Source organism: Theobroma umbraticum, unplaced genomic scaffold (assembly GCF_002168275.2).
Source record: "Theobroma umbraticum cultivar Fairchild unplaced genomic scaffold, ASM216827v3 scaffold_55.0, whole genome shotgun sequence".
Lineage (NCBI taxonomy): Eukaryota > Viridiplantae > Streptophyta > Magnoliopsida > Malvales > Malvaceae > Theobroma > Theobroma umbraticum.
Window position 1 is genome coordinate 540,552 of NW_018397270.1, and position 18,752 is coordinate 559,303.

The window sequence follows — 18,752 nt, forward strand, 5'->3', positions numbered from 1 at the left end:
AGTCTATGAATAACTAGTATGCTTACATAATTTCAAATATACTTTTAGAAACATATCTGCATCACAAATATGAATCCAGTTTCAATTTTGCTAAACAATTGCACTTTGAATGGTGATAACTACTTTAAATGGAAAAGAACCTTAATACTGTCCTTAATTATGATAAGATCACATGGGTTCTTTCTAACCATGAGACTAAAGCAATGACTCCCCAATCAACTCCATAAGATATTGAATATCATAAAAAGTGGCATGATGTAAATGAGCTAGCTAAATGCTATATACTGGCCTCTATAAATAGTATATTGCAAAAACAGCATGAAGGCATGGGTAATGCTGCTGACATAATGTTGCACCTACATGAGATGTTTAGCACGAAAACTAGATCTGTTAAGGTGAAAGCAATCAATGCTTTTAAGGACCTTAAACAGAAACTTAGGGAGCTGGTTAAAGATTACATGCTGAAAGTTATCTTTTGTCTCAATGAGGTAGAACTAAATGGTATTGAGATAGATGTGGAAACACAAATATCAATGATCATTAATAGCTTGAATTCATCATTTTCACAATTCAAATTGGAATATGAACTACACACTAGGGATTACACCCTATGTGGGCTAATGAATGATCTTCAAAATTTGGAAGAGTTTCTTGATTTGAAAAAAAAAGAAGCTTGAAACACATGTAATTTCCACTTCTAAGCCAAAACCCAAGGGTAAAAAGAAGATAGTTGGAAATGAAAAGATTTCTAAGGACTCAGTGGGTGCAAAGAAAAAGCCCATCAAGAAAAAGACTGCTTCAAGAGATAACGCCAAAGGAAAATGTTTCCATTGTGGTGTGAAAGGACATTGAAAGCGAAATTGCAAGGTCTACCTTGAAGAAATCTAGAAGAATAAACAAGGTATGGGTTTTCTAAATATGTTAGAAGCCTGTTTAGTGGTTGATTCTACAGATACTTGGATAGTAGATTCTGAAGCCACTAACTATGTTTGTAATTCTTTAAAGGGGTTTCAACAAAAGAGGAAACTAAGTAAAGGGTAGTTTCGGATGAGGATGGCAAATGGCACCTTCGTTTCAGCATTAGTAGTGGGAGCCACTATTCTTCAATCTTCTTATGGTCATAGCTTAGTTTGGGAAAATGTTTATTACATTCTAGAGATTTATAAAAATTTGATTTTTGTCTTTTGTCTAATAAAGTCTGAATATTCAGTTTATTTTAGTGAGACACTCACTATTTATTTGAATAAAGATATTATTTGTTCTGGAATTGTAAGATATAATCTTTATTTCCTTGAGCCTATGACTTATTTTGCAAATGCTGTAAAAGTAATACGATTTAAAACTGAAACAGTCAAAGAATCTAGTATAAATCAAAATTATTTTTGGCATCTACATTTAGGCCATATCAATCAAAATAGACTCAATAGGCTTATAAAGGATCGCACTCTACCAGACATGGTTGAGGGTCCTTTACCAGTGTGTGAGTCTTGTATTGAAGCTAAAATGACTAAAGGGCTTATCAAGGCAAAAGGTAACAAAATGCCAAACGTTCTAGACTTGGTGCACACAAATGTGTGTGGACCAATGAACTTAGAAGCTAGAGGAGGTTATGAATATTTCAAAACTTTATTGATGATACTCGAGACATGGATTTTTGTATTTAATGCAAAAAAAAAGTGAATCCTTTGAAAAGTTCAAAGAGTTCAGAGTTGAAGTTGAAAGGCAACTAGGCAGGCCATTGAAACAACTTCGATCAGATCAGGGAGGTGAGTATTTATCAAGTCAAAAACTCACAAAGCTCTCGAGTAGGTAAGTATAGTACTCACTCGTGGATCCAGTACCACGTAATAACATCTAGGAGCTCTGCTCCACCGGATCCCCATAGCCATGGCAGTCTCGATGATGTTGGTCGACATTAGAGAAACCAAACAGTCACAACTGCGAATATCACAAGTGGCCTAGCCACATTTAACAACTCGTGGCCTTGCCACGTAAATCACAGACTATGGCCCCAGCCACGTCTAACAGCCCATTGGCAACTCAAAAATTCTCTAGCTAGAGCTCACTTGTGCACAAGGGTTACACTTAATCGAAGTGATAGTCGACCTACTCTGGACGCTCTCGGTTTATCAAAACCATTTTTAAAACCAAATCAAGTTTTACAAGGCTTTTCCTTTTAAATCCTTTCAAATCACGGTTTGATAACCCCTTTGAAATTACTTTTCAAGCTAAATGGCATAGTGCAAATATTTATATACAAATCGGACTAAAACCGAAGCTTAAAACTTGCATTCAAAATCGTTTAATAAATGCATTAGCTATGCATATCAAACAAAAGAATACAAGGCATAGATTTTGATGCAAACATTGTGAAATGCTTGTTTCCCGGTTTCTAAAACTCTTTACGCGTATAACTTATCTATAGGTATATCCAAATCACTTTAAAAATACTAGAATTCACAAACTTCCTGTGGTTTCTACCAGCTCATGCTTTCCACAATAGCAATATATAAATTATTATAAATCCATTCAAAATTGCCTATCAAGGCTAACAGCTCATACTATCCACAAATGCTTTTAAGAAAACCAATCACATTTATTAACGTAAATCAATATATAATACAGAGATTTTAAAAATCGACACCCCCAACTCACCTCACAATAGTAGGACACTACGTCTCTATGACTTAAGCGTGTATCTAGCTAATTTCTACTTGCCGATCTCTCGTTACTTTATCCGGCACACCACCACGGCAACTTTGCTTCTATACTCTTCCTAGCATCCATTCAAACCCAATTTATTTAATTATACTCATAAATGGCAGCATATCAACTAACAATCTTTAACTAAATTTCATAGTTTTATCAGCAATTACTCACAACATTTACCACACAATCTATACATTTTAACCAACCCGAGTTTATACCACTCAATATAGTCACTTTGCATGCTTACCTCTTAGTTTAAGATTGAATTTCCCAAATGTGATTCACAACTTCTTCACTTCTAAGATTACCTTTGCTGCCACAAAAATAATCAATCAATATACATCTCATTTTTCCTTTTCACTTATGATTTCAAAACTAAAACACTTACCCATTGTTCATTTAGCTCCCAAATCACCATGGATTCTAAGGTCTACTTGCATGCATGCCTTGGGTCCTTTGAATCCGTGTAGGTTCTTGCTACCACAAACCAAAGCACACTTTAAACTTGATTTACAATGCATGCATGTCATGAAGGATGAAGATCTCATCACTTACCTTGCCTAGGGTTCACTAAGCCAAACCCTCCCTTTCCTTTTTCTTCTTCCCCTTTCTCCCTTTCTCTCCTTCCTTTCTTCCTTTCCTTCTTCCTTCTTTCTTCTCCTTTCTCTTTTTCTTGGTAGTGGACAGATCTCTTAAAGCAAAAGACTTGAAAATGCCTTTGGTGTCTCCATTTTGTTCTCTATTGGCGGATTGCCCAAGGTCATTTGCTTTTCATGTTGTTTTCTTTCCTTTTTCTCTTTATTTTCTCTATGGGTGGATTGCCCAAAGCTTCATGCCTTTTTGGCATGTTTTCTTCTCCCTTTTTGTGACAAAAGCACAAGGCAAAAGCCTTGAAAAGTTGTCCACCCGTTACACCCATTTTCTATATCTTTTTCACTTTTATTTTTCTTGGTTTCTTTATTCTATTCTTTTTCCTTTTCATTCCTTTATTTGTTCCTTATTCTCATTGGACTAACTCACTCTCCACTCACATTTCATGCACACATTATCTCTTTTTCTCATTGGTCCAAAATCTATCCTAATTGCCTTCCATTTGCCACATTATTTTCTTACTTTTATTTTTATTTCCTTTGCCACCCATTTCTTCCAATTACATTTCATGCACAACTTTCCTTTATATTTTATTTGGCCATTTATCCAACTAATCAAGTCTCATGCAACCCACATTTCACTTTCCTCATTTGACCACCAAATGCACCAATCAAATTACATGCAAATAATCTTAAAATTTATCTTTCCCTTTTTCTTCACATGGTGAGAGTACCACATATTCCCCACTAAGTTCTCTTTTTTAAGCACACGATAGTTTGCATGTAATAGTAACTTTTACATGTATATATCATACTCCTCATAATTTAACCTTCCTTGGTTAGTAAATATTCATTTTAACTTCAAATATTGTAAATTGCACTTAAGTCCTCAAACTTTTCTTTATTTACCGTGTGACCCTCTAAACTTTTCATCTTTATAATTCAGTCCTTCCAACATGTTTTAAACTCCAATTTTCTTCTATTTTCCTTCCTTTACATGTGTACAAATATATTATAAGGTTTGGACCTAATCAAGTTGTCACCATAATATTTAAATTTATACTTACTCGCTCGTACTCTATTTAATAAAGGCATGTAGGCCCACTAACGTCGTTTTTCTTCAAAATTCATTCCTACTTCTTCTCCCCCACATAGATTAGTCATATACTTCTTCTTCATGACTAACTTCAACCACACATAAAATATTAATATTTTAATATTATTTTATTTTAAATTTTTCAACTTGTCTCGTCGAGACCCAAAATGTCTCACTTTGCCCTGGTTCACTTTAGAATTGCTTTTTTTTCTCATTAATTCATTCTTGGTAAAATATTATTATTTAATTATCATTTTCTCACGTACAAAATATTTTATTCCAACATATTCCTTTCACCTATCAGTGCTCTTTCGCACTTAGATTTACATCCATCAACCCTTCGTCTTATCGATGAGATCATATTGACTCTTATACGAGGATACGGGGTGTTACAAAAATGTTAGCGATCTTAAGAGTTTGATATTGGGTGAGAATTTTGCTCAACAACTTCAATTGACACTTGTATCAATTGCAAGAAAGCATGAGAAGCTTAGTTCATTCTTTGATTATTTGGTAGCCTTAACAAATTTTGTTGGGGCTTCTTGCAAAAGGAAGGAGCTATTTTGGATGAAACAAATTGAAAAAATAGTTGAAGAAATTTCTCAAGGTAATATGGTAACTAGAAGAGGTTTGAATCAAAAAGCAACTTTAAAATGACCTAGAGACACACATTAGGGTTCACATTATGGTACAATTCTTAGTATGATTTCTTTGTTTTCTCCAACACTTGATGTGCTTGAGACTATAAAAGATATGTCGGTATTTTTTGATAACAAGGGTAAAATAAGCAGACTCATTAAAAAAATGAATGATTTTGAATTTGTATTCCTATTACACTTAATGAAAAAATGTTGGAAATCACAAACGATTTATCACAAGCATTACAAAGCAAAGACCAAGACCTTCCAAATGCTATGAGTTTAGTCAATGTAGCCAAGAAAAGGTTACAAGAATTTAGAGAAGATGGTTAGAATGATTTATTCGTAAAAATTTGTAATTTTTGTGATAAGCATGAGATTAATCTTCCAGACATGGATGCTTTCTTTGTGCACTATGTGAGATCACAACGTAAAGTTGAAAAATCCACAAAGCTTCACCACTTTAAGGTTAAGTTACTTTACATTGTGGTTGGCTTTCATCTTCAAAAGCCGAATGACCATTTTGATAATGTTAATACGGAGTTGCTTTCATGCATAACTTGTCTTGATCCAAGCCATTCCTTCTTTACTTTTGACAAACAAAAATTGATTCAACTTGCGAAGTTTTATCCGTTGGAATTTGATGATGTACATCTCTTGGCACTTGATGATTGACTTTATAATTATATTGCAAATATGTGAAGTAATGCTAACTTTGATGATCTAAAAGGAGTTCCTGATTTTGCTTGAAAGATGGTTCAAAAGCAAAATAATATTGGGTTTCCTTTGGTTTATATGTTGGTGAAGTTGGCATTAGTCTTGTCAATTGAAAGAGCATTTTTTGCTATGAATCTCATTAAAAGTATACTCCATAACCGAATGGAAGATGTTTGGTTGAATGATTGTTTAGTGACGCATATTGAAATGGATGTTTTTGAAACTATTGGCAATGAAGCAATTATGAAAAGGTTTCAAGACATGAAGTATTGAAGAACGATTTTGTAATTTGTAAACATTAGAAATTAATTTGAAGAGCATCGTATTTTTGGTATATATATTCATCATAATTTTACATCTCGTTTATTTGTGATTTTTTTTATTAACATGGTAACTCCCCTTAATTAACATCCTAAATCTGCCATTGATTGTATAATTATATATATCGACTAATTGTAATATATATATATATATAATTTACATAAAAACAATTCTATAACTTATAATAAATTTTAATTATACGATTATATACTTAGTAACTTTATTAGTTGTATTGTTTATATGATATATAGTTTAGTAGTTATTATATATACAAACTATATAACATATATTAAGTTGATATACTATATAATATAAATATATAACATATATATTTATATTTAAGTAATTTATATTTAACAAAATAATATATTTATTTAATAACTAATAAACAATATATTATATAAACAACAAAATAGTATTATATATTTTATAACATTAATTATTATATAATATATTGTTATTATCTGTAAATGTTATTTTATATTATAGTTTATATAGTAAAGCTTGTTATAAGTATTTTAAGACTAAATGTTCATTAAATAATATAATATAAAAGGGTCCATATGCAAAATTCTGATTGTGGTAGGACCCAAACTCGGGCATAGAAGAAAAGCACTCCAAACATCAGCCAACGGTTCCCTGATTTAAATATAGAAACTAAATTCTTTGTAATAGGAAGCACAAATCAAATACTAAATTGCTCAACTTTTTCCCAAAGCTTTCCCCAAATTTTCAATCTTCCCGGCCCTAGGCTCTGCCCCCACCCCTTGCCGTCCCTTGCTGACGGTTGGTGACCTCGGCAAAGCGCACTCATCCTCTGCTTCTCTGCTTCTTTTGGAAAATACCGTAAAAGGTCAGTGACTCAATGAACGCAACACATTTTTCTCGTGTTTATTTTCATGCTCCTTTTCTCTGTTTTAGTTTAGATCTATTCTATGTAAATTAGAATTACACCTAAAATGATTTTAAGGTTTCGGAAGTTGTTTAAGGTGTTGAGTTTATCCTTTGAAGGTGATATTGATGAACTAAACTATTCAAAAATTGATTCAAAAGTCCATCTGGAATTGAATATCTCTCGGACAGTTTTAGAGTGTTTCTTCTTTCCGCTCATACATAGTCATTTGCCTCGAGGAAAAGTCCCATTGTTCTTTGCATCTTTCGATGATTTCCAGTAACTATCTTGGTAAGCTCTCTTCTTCCCCTGTTTGCAATTGTTACATTTAGCCATGTTTTTATTTCAATCTAATAATAGAGGGATTACAAGAAAAGATAAGGAAAAAAATGCTTTCTAGCTGCGGCTAGGAAGACACAAATTGGGCTTATTTGGTTGCTGTAGATTTTTTTTTTTTTTCATTTCTTTCTGCTTTTAATTTGTTAAACTGGTTAGGAAATTTTCATTGGTAATTTTTGTCTTTTCCGACGAATTTACATTAAAATAATTGAAAATATGGTAGCTTTTGTCGATGGAATTTTGTAACTTTTTCCATCAGAATTTTGAGAAAAAAGAATGACAGTGCCGACGGATTTACATTAAAATAATTGAAAATATGGTAGGTTTTTTCCAATGGAATTTGGTAACTTTTTTTATCAGAATTTTGAGAAAAAGAATGATAGTGTTAATTATTAACTGAAAAAAAAAGAAGTTGAAATTAAGGTAAACATTTCAAGCCTAAATCACGCGACTTTTTCAAAACTTAAGTTCAAATTGTTAATAATGATGGATCATTCACATATGATGTAGATATGGTATCACAATTTCATTCACTCAAATCCTTAATATTCTCGTTAAAGCTACATATCACAATAATATCCTCATTAAGGTCATATATCACAATCAAGGTACATTTCACAAGATCAAAATTTCACCATACAATCTCATCAACTCAAATTTTTGATGTCTTATCAAAATCTTATCGGTGTATTATGAAAGCTCACATCAGACTAACGCATGCTCTGTAATCATTTTTAACAAAGTTTATATCATACTAGCATATACTCTAAGACCATTTGTAATAACTCAAGTCCAAGTATTACTGACTTTAACAACTTTTTAAGTTTAAACTACGTGGCTTTTAAAAGTTTAAACTCAAGTTATTAGTAGTAATGAACTTAGATCATCATATAAGTCTTAGTAATTATATTCACATTTAATATGAGACGTGGTATCACAATAATTAGTATGATTATAATTTGCATAAAGTTGTATTCGAATTTATTAAGATACACACCATTATATATTTTAAGTTGTTATTCATCAGAATATGAATTTTCTTTTATCGTATTATGTTGCAAAATAAATAATATTGAAAATTTAATTAAGAATTTTTTTTATTGAAAAGGAAAGAATTTGATTTGATTTTTGAATACCTACGATTGAGCTAATTATTCTTTTTCTTTTTTTCAGGTCAAATGAATAATAACTTTTAGCAATCAAACTAATTGTTTTTGTAGTATATGTGAGTATTTAAATTGAAATCAATTGATAAAAAGAAACAAATTTGACTGAAATATAAATGCATGCTAACCTTAATGTAATCCTTGGTTTTAAAATAAAATAACAAAAACAAAATTTTGAAATCGAGTGATAAATGTTGTAATAATAAAATTCCATTCTTACAAAACCTAGAATAAAGAATTAGGATTACATTAAGGTTAATAAAACACCGAAAATGCTAAAACACACGAAAGTCATAAATATGGAAATGCCTTCGTCAGTGTCATCAAAGGACAGAAATTTCTAAAACCCGAAAGCTCACAAGTAAAAAAAATATACCACACATCCATCCTCCAACGTGTCCATTTGCTAAAGCTCCACGTGACACGAAGATAAAGCCTTAAAAGACTTTCTTTTATATATAATTATAGATTTTAATTAAATGGTGTCTTGCTGTTTTTATTTTTATTTTTTTTGAATTTTTAGTTATTAGGTGTCGTGCTGGGCAACATTTGCTTGTCCTTTATTTTTGGGTAAAACGGTGCAACGTTAGGCTATTTTTTTGGATTTTTTTTTTATTAACGTAGAGAAGGAAGAAAAAAGTGGTTTAGATTTTTTCAGATTTTGCTTCTGAATTACTTTTCAGCTTCATTTTTTTAGTTTTTTAGCATTTTCTTTTAACTTTTTAATCTATATTTAGTTATTAAAATTATTTTTTTTATTAAATGACCAAACAATCCATAAATTCTATTAAAAATCCATAAATTAATTATTTGTTTGTATTAAAAACAAAATGATGCTTGTATTGTTGGATGGGAAAAGGGAAGGAAAACAAAATCAACTTGAGAAAGGGTTTCTCCTTCACCTATATTCATTCTAACTCTCCCCACATTTTTCTGGAGTCTTGTTATTTTGTTTTTTCGATTTTGTTCTATCAAGGATTTGAAGAAGTCAAGGCAAAATGCAAAGTTCATTTAATTGACTTCAAGATTATTGTAAACCCATTAACAATATTGGAGGAGGAGGGATTAAGGAAGATGTTGCTTCAATACTTGATTGCTTGTGTTATTTGTTGAATGGAAAAAAAAAAAAAACAAACCCCAAAATCAACTTGAGTAAGAGGAATAAATCTGATTAGGAATTTTATTTTATTGTATGATGTGTCAAATCTTTACCTTAGATATAAGTTTATACTTTTTAGCTCAGTAAATATTAACTGTTAAATACACAAATTTATATTTGAAATAGTTGATTTTTTTTTTTTTAAAAAAAAGAATGGATTAGATGGCATTATCCAAAAAAAAAATTAAATTAAAAAAATCAAAATGAAGATACATAATCCAGTCCTGTCCGTTTCAACCTCTCTACCTACGCGAATTATCTGCGAAAATTACTACCAACTCAAAAAATAGTTAGAGTTATCTTGATTTGGATAATTCCAATCCAATTTAATCTGTCGCTTTTAAAAATCTATAAGTAAGGAGATCGATTGAAGCACCACTCAATCTTCTTTACGAGGAAAAACAAATATGGTTGCAGCAAACGCAAAGGAAGCAGTGTGCGTGACCGGAGCCAACGGTTTCATAGGTTCATGGCTGGTCCGCACCCTCCTTGAAGACGGCTACACCAGGATCCACGCATCGATTTATCCAGGGTCAGACGCCTCACATCTGTTCTCTCTTCCTGGCGCCACTTCCCCAAACGTGCGGCTGGAGGTCTACGAGGCTGACATCTTGGACTACACCTCCATCCTCAAGGCAGTGGAGGGATGCCAGGGTGTGTTCCACGTTGCCTCTCCCTGCAGTCTGGAGGATCCCAAAGACCCTGACAGGGAGCTGGTGATGCCAGCCGTGCAGGGCACACTGAACGTGCTGGAGGCCGCCAGAACGGCCAAGGTCAGGCGCGTGGTGCTGACTTCCTCTATATCGGCAATTGTGCCTAACCCCAATTGGGATCCTGAAACGAAAGGATCCTTTGATGAGTCATCCTGGACAGACCTGGAATACTGCAAGAGTCGACAGAAATGGTATCCGGTGTCAAAGACGCTGGCTGAGAAAGCGGCATGGGAATATGCTGAAAAGCATGGAATGGATGTAGTGGCGGTCAATCCAGCCACATGTCTTGGCCCTCTCCTGCAAGCAAGCTTGAATGCCAGCAGTGCAGTGCTACAACAGTTGTTGCAGGGCTCCCAAGATACCCAGGAGCATCACTGGTTGGGAGCAGTGCATGTTAGAGATGTGGCCAAGGCACAAATATTGCTGTTCAATGCTCCCGCTGCTTCTGGTAGATATCTTTGCACTAACGGCATCTATCAGTTTGCTCATTTTGCTCAAACCGTCTCCCAACTCTTCCCTCACTATCCTGTCCACAGGTTTTGCTCCCTCTCTCTCTTGCTCTCTCATACATACATATATAATGCAGGGTTTGGTAGCTGACATTTCCTTTTATTAGGAAAATATTACAGTGAAAAGCATAATGGCGGGGCAATGATCATGTGTGATAGTTAAAATCACAAATCTAGGATCAGTGCCGTTATTTAACTTACTGTAACCTATCTGTTTTTTCTCTGTGATCATGATAAAAAATCATAATTTGTTCTTGACTTAATCTACACGGGCTTGGTGAAACTGTTGGCAACTGCTCTTTTGGAGAGAAAATATATGTCAAAACGTTTGTTGTTTTACCTCATAATTTATAGCGACTGACATCATGTTGTTTTGGTGATAATTCTGCTTGCTCTCTGCCGTTAATATATGCAATTATGGGATAAAGATACTGAGAATTGTTGGTTGGCAGCAGGAAGAAATTGATTTGGTAACTGTTGATAACAAATTTACACTTCCTGTGGTGTAAAGTTGGACTTGAAGTTAACTTATTACCTCCTTTAAAGCTCTTTAATGGTCTCGAAGTTAACTTGGTTCTTGATGGCAGAAGATTCTTTATATAAATTTTATCATTTCTATCATTGTGTGCAATTTGCATCTTTATCAGATGCTTTATGCTTGGTCCAATCAAGCTTTATGATTTCATATGCTTTGCGAACTATGTCCAATTTAAGCTTCACATGCATACATGATGTAAGGTTTTGCATAATTGGTTGATACGCACCACTTCACATTCTTTTTCAAAATTCACTTTTGTGGTAATTTAGAATAAACGGTATTAGGATTTAAGCTTTTGTAAGTCATTTACTTGTTTTCACTTAATATACAGGTTGGGGTTGTCTCACTATCTTGAACCTTTAGGCAGCATCCACATGTGGCTCACACAGGCAGATAATCATATTCCCAATTTATACTTGTTCAGGAAACTTATCTGATATAGTGACCTAAAGTTTGGAGAATAAGGCCATCAATGTTGCTGAGGGTTTCGTCTTAGACTTAGTAGCATGTCACTTTTGTTAGTTTTACTGCTTGTGATCAATGGAAAATGCATCACATCCCTTAAGTTTTAAGATGCTCTATATGTACCTAATCAGTGATTACTTTTTGCCTACTCTCTACAGGCCTTTACTGAAAGTCCCTAGATAAATTAATCATCCAAATTCTAGTTGCTGCATTTTAAAAATAAATTAGCTTAGATTACGTATCATCTCTTGTTTTATGATAAATCCATTAGTTTGAGGGAAATGATTTCATAAACCTCATTGTTCTAAGATCAAGGGAACATGAGAACCTTGATTTTCTTCTTTTCACAAAGCATAAATGATAATCCCTTGAAAAGAAATTGAAAATAGAAGACTCATCATTGTTATCATCAGCTCATTTCAAGATTAACAAATATCTTATTTAGGACTGTTGTCCTTTTCGGTTCTTGCCAGGTTGTCTTGTGTTTTATAAATGATATGTATTCTTTATCTGTTGTATTGTGGTTCAAATTTAACATAGTTAACATATTCAGGTTTACTGGGGAAACACAACCAGGCTTAGTTTCATGCAAAGATGCAGCCAAGAGATTAATGAAGCTGGGTCTAGTCTTCACCCCAGTCGAAGAAGCTGTCCGTGAGGCTGTGGAGAGTATGCAAGCCAAAGGTTTCCTGAAGCCGCCGCAGATGTTACAGTCTTAGAAATTAAGTGTGTTCTGTTATTTCTTATAGTTAAAAGTTTTTCAATAATTGGTTGTGTTTATTGAACTGTCAGTAAGCTTGGATGAAATAACAAGACTTGTGCCTGAAGGTCATGGATACGTACTTTGATTTATCTGACATTAACCTTCTGTAAATCAGGAGAAGGAAATCCTATATTGTTCGGATTCTAGGGTGGAAGAGTCCTATTCTGAATTGCTTTAACTCCCAAACTTCAAATTAAAGTAGAACTCTTATTTGGACTAGGTTACCTCGGCATCACAGCTCCATTTGCATCCAGACTGCTATTTGACGAAAAGATTTAGAGAGAACTTACCACTGAGGTAGCTTTCCATATAACTCCTCCTTTAACCCCTTTTCCAATGTGTATTCTTGGAGAAAGCTCCATAATCTTATCCACTGTTCGAATTCCCATCAAAATACTTTTGTCTTTTGAGCTCAAATTTCCATTGCCACCCATTATCAGTCCAAGCTCCATGCTCACATGCTCTCCTTTCTTCATGAACTGCCAACGTAAACAATCTTGGAAACTCTCTTTTTAGGATCATGTCTTCTAACCATACATCATGCCCAAATGATATCGATTTTCCATCACCCATAATAACTCCCATGTTAGCTATTAACTGGAAAAAGAATTTATCAGTAGGCATTAACGGAGATATGTTGTTTTTCCATGCATTTGAGCAGTTACAAGTTTCATTAAGTATCAGTGCACGTGATTCATAGTGATTCTTCATTGCCACAACGTGTCTCCATAAGTTCTCTGGCTCATACCCATATCTCCATAATCATTTGGTCAAAAGGCCTATGTTCTTTGTTTCTTAAATCAATAATTCCCAAACCTCCATCTTTTTAGCATTTCACACATTATCCCAATTTACATATTGCACCCCTTTATTGGTATTGGTACCCGTCCAAAGGAATCTTCTTTGAATCCACTCCAATTCGTTCTTAATCTCAAAAAGCACCTTGAACAAAGACATGAAGAAGATATGTACGTTATAGATTATTGACTTTAATAGTGTAACTCTGCCTTTGCATGATAACAACTTAGACTTCCAACCCTTCAATTTTGCTTCCACACCCTCAATCAATGGCCTCCAAATTTTTAGTGATGGTTAGTAGATTTCAACTGGTAATCCCAAGTAGGTAGTTGGTGGAGTTCCTACTTTATAGTGAATCCTTGCAATCCAATTACCCAGTACTTTATCTTTAATCCAGATTTAATTTGAAAACAACATAAAACTCTCTTCATATTCAGCAATTCTTCAATGTTCAGTTGGTAAAACATTAAAGTATCATTCACAAACTGTAAATGAGTGATTTGCAGCCGAAGATCGCCAATTGCAATGCTAATGCAAATCTTGTTCTTGTTTGCCTTTCCCATCATACAACTAAACATCTCAACTGCCATGTTAAAGAGCTTGCCTTCGCCCCTTTTGCAATTTAATTGGCTTGGTAGGTGTCCTATTCACAAGCATATAAACAAAAGCTAACAACGCACACTCCATAATCCATTTTCACTACCTATTTCCAAAACCCATCTTTCCCATAGTAAAATCGAGAAAATCCCCAACACACGTTGTCATGCATGCGCCTTCTCAAAATCAAATTTCAACATTAGTCTTTCCTCTCGATTTTTATGCATTAAATCAACCTCATCATTCGCTATCAAAGTTGAGTCTAATAATTGTGTACCTGATATAAAAGCAAACTGAGAACCCCCTATGACCTCACTTATTACTTTTTTGAGGTGGTTAGCTAACACTTTGGCAATGGTTTTTATAAACACAACCCACAAGACTAAGAAGTTTGTATTCTCTAAGTGTACTAGGATTCCTGTTATTTGGAATCCAGGTTGTAAAACTTTCATTCACATCATGGGCAAGATGCCCAAACATATAAAAGTCATTCATAAATATCATTCACCACTACCCGTTATGTTTTAAAGAAGTTAAAAGTTAAAACCATCTGATCCAAGAGCCTTGTTGCTATCATTTTCTTTAATGATTTCCTATACCTCAAATTCTGTAAACGGAGATTCCAATTCTTCCATTAACTGTATTTTCAATCTGTGTATTTCACATTTCTTATAGCAATATGTATGATTTGCAAAAATGTTTCACAACCTCTTTTTTAATTTGCATTGGCTTTTCAATAAAACCATTGTTCACCTTTATACTCATCACGTAAGTCGATCTCCTCCTTGTTGATGCCATCACATGGAAGTATTTGGTATTCTTATCTCCCTCCGCAACCCACTTAGTTCGAGATCGTTGTTTCCATTTACACTCCTTAATTCTAATCAAAGACCATAGCTTAGCATGTTTTCTCATTACCTTATCCCAGTTTATCAAACTCATTCTTTATGTCTTGTCATTCCATCTCCGAATCCTAAATCTCAATTTCTAAATTTTCAATTTTGCAAGGAATCTCACCATACTGCCTCTTATTCCAATCCTTGATAATTGGTTGTAATTTTCTTAAACCCCATCACAGTGTCGAACTTCTCATATTTCCAACCTTAGTAGTCTCCCCGTTGTTTTTTATCAACTTCTAAAACATTTTTATCATCTAGGCAATAATTAAAAAAGAAGATTGTGAGAAATAACATTCGTCATAAGCCCAATTCAAAAAGGCTCTTCATTATAATATTAATTATTTTACTTAATTTTTAGCATGATTTGACAACAATGCCTTTTAAACAATTTCAGACAAATTAAATGATTTCGATTTTCTCTATCGCACCTTTCAGACAAAAATTTTAAGATTAAATCCTGATTTCTCTCTCTTGCTAAATACTGTTTATCTCACCATCCAACTCTCTATCGCCATCCAAAGAGTAAAGATGATATTAAGGCATGTGTTTTGGGTTTTTAGGTTTATTGGTTTATATTCATAAAACCCTAAAGTTGAGAGATTAAAATTGATTAGACATATTTGTCAAATAGAACACTATACGACTTTGACAATTTAAACATGGCAATGAGCAAGCAAATCAATTAGTTATTAGGCATTGCATTTCTAATTTTTAGGCATTGCATCATTGGTTTTTAGGCATTGCATCATTGGTTTTTAGGCATTGTATGACTTAGGCATTGCGAGACTAGGTTTTTGGTATTGCATGATTGGTTTTAAGTAATACACCACTTGTTTTAGGTATTGTATGACTAATTTGAGGCATCGTGTGATTAGTTTTTTAGACATTGTGTGACTTAGGCATTACATGATTGAAGCATTTTGTCACTAGGTTGTAAGCATTACATGACTAATTTTTAGGCATTATGAAACTACTTTTAAGCATTGTGTAACTCAATCATTACGTATTTGGTTTTTAAGCATTGTGTGATTGATTTTTAAGTATTGTGTGACTGAGTTATACGCATTAGGTGACTAGATTTTAGGCATTGCATGACCTAGTTTTAGAAATTGAGTGATTGATTTTTAGGTATTGCATGACACATTTTTGATAAATTGATTGTAACATTTATTTTTTGTTTAATTTCAGCAACATGCCAAATGTGAAGCTTATGATTATATACGGTGGTCATTGGGTCAATGATACTTACAAGGGTGTTGAGACACGAGTGGAGGCTATTAGGAGTGATTTGTCATTTTCAAGTCTGATGAAGCTGGCTAAAGATGTTATTGAGGCAAACTCACAAAATCACGAAATCAAGCTACATGCATTGCTCAGTCATGTCGTAAGGGTTTCACACACAATTATTAGGGACGATGAAAATTTAGCAAGTATTCCATGAAATGAGAGGAGAATTGTAGTGTTTGTGACCATTAAGGAACTACATAAAAAAGTTAATCTACATGAACAAGCTGTTCAAAATAGTCATCACCTAAATTAGATTTATACTGCTTCACACATACCATACCATGCAGTCCTTAACCGACAACAATGGCAATCACCATCAATGTATGCACTTGAATTTGAGTAGTCTCGTACACATACGAGGTGTCTACAAATGTTGTTTGCACAATTCTGATCAGCATGTGCATTGAACCAAATACTTCATTCTTGCTAGCAAATGTATTGCCCGAGACTACAGTGGGTCCATTGCCATTCTCAAATGAGAGTCTATGGCGTTTGATTATTGATACCAAATATGGGGGTGTGTAATTAGAACCTTATTCTTTATGATTCGGGGGGTAAGAGAGTTTTTAATATATGGAAAAATATCACTTGTGCACTTGCCCTTTTGAGGAGCTTTACTTCTTTTTTATATGCAGGTATATGCATATTGGTTGAAGGTGGTGCCTGAATTAATTTTTGGGATGATGAATGGATCAAAGGAACCATCTTTCGCTTTGTTTTTCCCTATATCTATGCATTGACCATTAACAAAATTGGCAAGATTAAGGAGTTTGGCTTATGGGTGAATGATGCGTGGGTTTGAAATGTTCAACTTAGAAAAGACATGTTTGATTAAGAGTTAGAGATTTGGCAACAATTCAAGGAGTGTATTAGCCTAGCTTATCTTGATAGGGAACTTGAAGACAAGCTTATATGGAAACACACTCCAAGTGAAAGTTACTCTTTTAGCTCCTTTTGCTAAACAATCTTGAGTGCTAGTGCGGTTAATGTTGAAATGTTGAAATGTTGAAAAGTATTTAGGCTGAACTTGCTTTTTCCAAAGTGGAGGTTTTCATTTGGAGAGTCATGAGAGGTAAGATCCCAATCTAAAAGGAATTAGTCAAAAGAAACCTTCTCCAAAATGACTCGACCCTTTACCTCTTTTGTAACAAAGATGTTGAATCTGTCAACCACCTTTCTTCACTTGTCCAAAGTCATGGAGAATTTACGGATGTTGGATGGTTGAATGGAGTGTTCATGGGTGTATGCTAGATAATGCCATAATCTTTTTCATGGCTTGGAACGATATGTACATTGAACCATGTAAGAAGAAGGTATAGCAAATGTCTTTCTATATTATTGTGTAGTCCTTATGGTTGGTTAGAAATAAGATGTTTTTTTATGGAAAAATTTGGAATATGATGCAGTTATATGAGCTCATCAAGATTACAATAGCTTGGTGGGTCAATTATAAGTGGCTTAAGGAGAACTTATTCATTTTTTATATAAGTAGGCTCCCCTCTACTACTTGGTGCTTCTCTGAAAAGAATAGCAAACAAAGTCTTGGTGTTATGGCAAAGGCCCCCCACCGCCCCAATAGTGGTTGAAATTTAATATGAATGTTGTTGCAAATGGTTACCTTGGAGAGATTGGTCTAAAGGGGTACTACGTGATGATGTTGGGGCAATGAAAATGGTGCTCTCCAAGTCAGCCTAAAGGGGCAATACTAATCTAGCTAAAATTTTAGGTATTAAAGAGGCAGTGGTTTTTTTTTCAGCTTTATGTTGGACTTCAAAGCCTGGACTCATCCTTGAGAGTGATTCCAAAAATGCAGTCTTTTGGGTTTCAAAGCCGACAACAGCTCCATGAAGGATCAGAATATTGTATCTCAGATTAAGGTCATTAAGCTCAAAGTTGCTGAGTTGAGAAATCAAACACATTCTAAGATTGGGCAAAGATATGGCCAACAACCTTATTAAGGCTGAGATGGGGAGAGTAAGTGATCGAATGCATATTTATCCTTAATGATGCTGCTCTGTCTACTATGAACTTGTAGACTTTTGCTTCAAATTTATGCCAGTAAGAAATGGAAACAGGATGTATTTTGCTTTCACTACTTACTAGTGTTTGACTTGTGTTTTCTGGTTGTTGAGAAATTGGATTTTTGATACTATATAGGAAAGCATCTTTTGTATATTTCTCTTTATGTTGGTTGTTTTTTGTAAGCCAACTTGGCATCTGACCGTAACACAAGGTCAAATCTTTTTGTAAGTTACAAGGACTCCCTAATTGATCAATTAATCTTCTCATTACTTATTCAAAAAGACAATCCGAACCAACCACTTCATAATTTGAATTTTGAAGAATCTAATTTCCTCTTAAAACTATTCATTAGTGCAATGTTAGCCAACTTTAAATTTGCCACATGCGTATCACCTATATCCAAACATCCTTTAATCTCCATCTTTCTATTCCCTTTCATCTACTTGGACTTCTTATGGGGTGGCTGAATTCAAAGCTGGTTATGAAGCGATAGTAACCATTTCCTTGACAGTAGTTCATATGGCAAACATCTCT

General features: G+C 33.9%; 1 protein-coding gene and 1 pseudogene across 2 annotated transcripts; both read left to right on the forward strand.

Annotated features, from left to right (window-relative positions):
- The first annotated feature begins 326 nt into the window (after positions 1–326).
- Positions 327–5,366, forward strand: LOC149526526 (uncharacterized; annotated as a pseudogene).
- A 1,373-nt stretch (positions 5,367–6,739) lies between these two features.
- On the forward strand, positions 6,740–12,786 carry LOC110426303 (NAD(P)-binding Rossmann-fold superfamily protein). 2 transcript variants are annotated; one of them, XM_021441506.1, is made up of 4 exons: positions 6,740–6,924; positions 7,083–7,254; positions 10,045–10,876; positions 12,406–12,786. In XM_021441506.1, exons 2-4 carry the CDS (start codon positions 7,233–7,235, stop codon positions 12,569–12,571), a joined length of 1,020 nt encoding a protein of 339 aa, XP_021297181.1. In that variant the 5' UTR covers positions 6,740–6,924; positions 7,083–7,232; the 3' UTR covers positions 12,572–12,786. The 2 variants fall into 2 exon arrangements, with proteins under 2 accessions (XP_021297181.1, XP_021297182.1); XM_021441507.1 differs by having other exon boundaries at positions 6,741–6,924; positions 9,983–10,876.
- Positions 12,787–18,752: the final 5,966 nt, after the last annotated feature.

Bases quoted from the DNA above. Each gene is read 5' to 3' on its own strand.
- LOC110426303 (XM_021441506.1), top strand. From the start codon at position 7,233: ATGATTTCCAGTAACTATCTTG. The intron at 7,255-10,044 runs GTAAGCTCTCTT...ATATGGTTGCAG, and splicing joins GATTTCCAGTAACTATCTTG to CAAACGCAAAGGAAGCAGTG. The intron at 10,877-12,405 runs GTTTTGCTCCCT...TAACATATTCAG, and splicing joins CCTCACTATCCTGTCCACAG to GTTTACTGGGGAAACACAAC.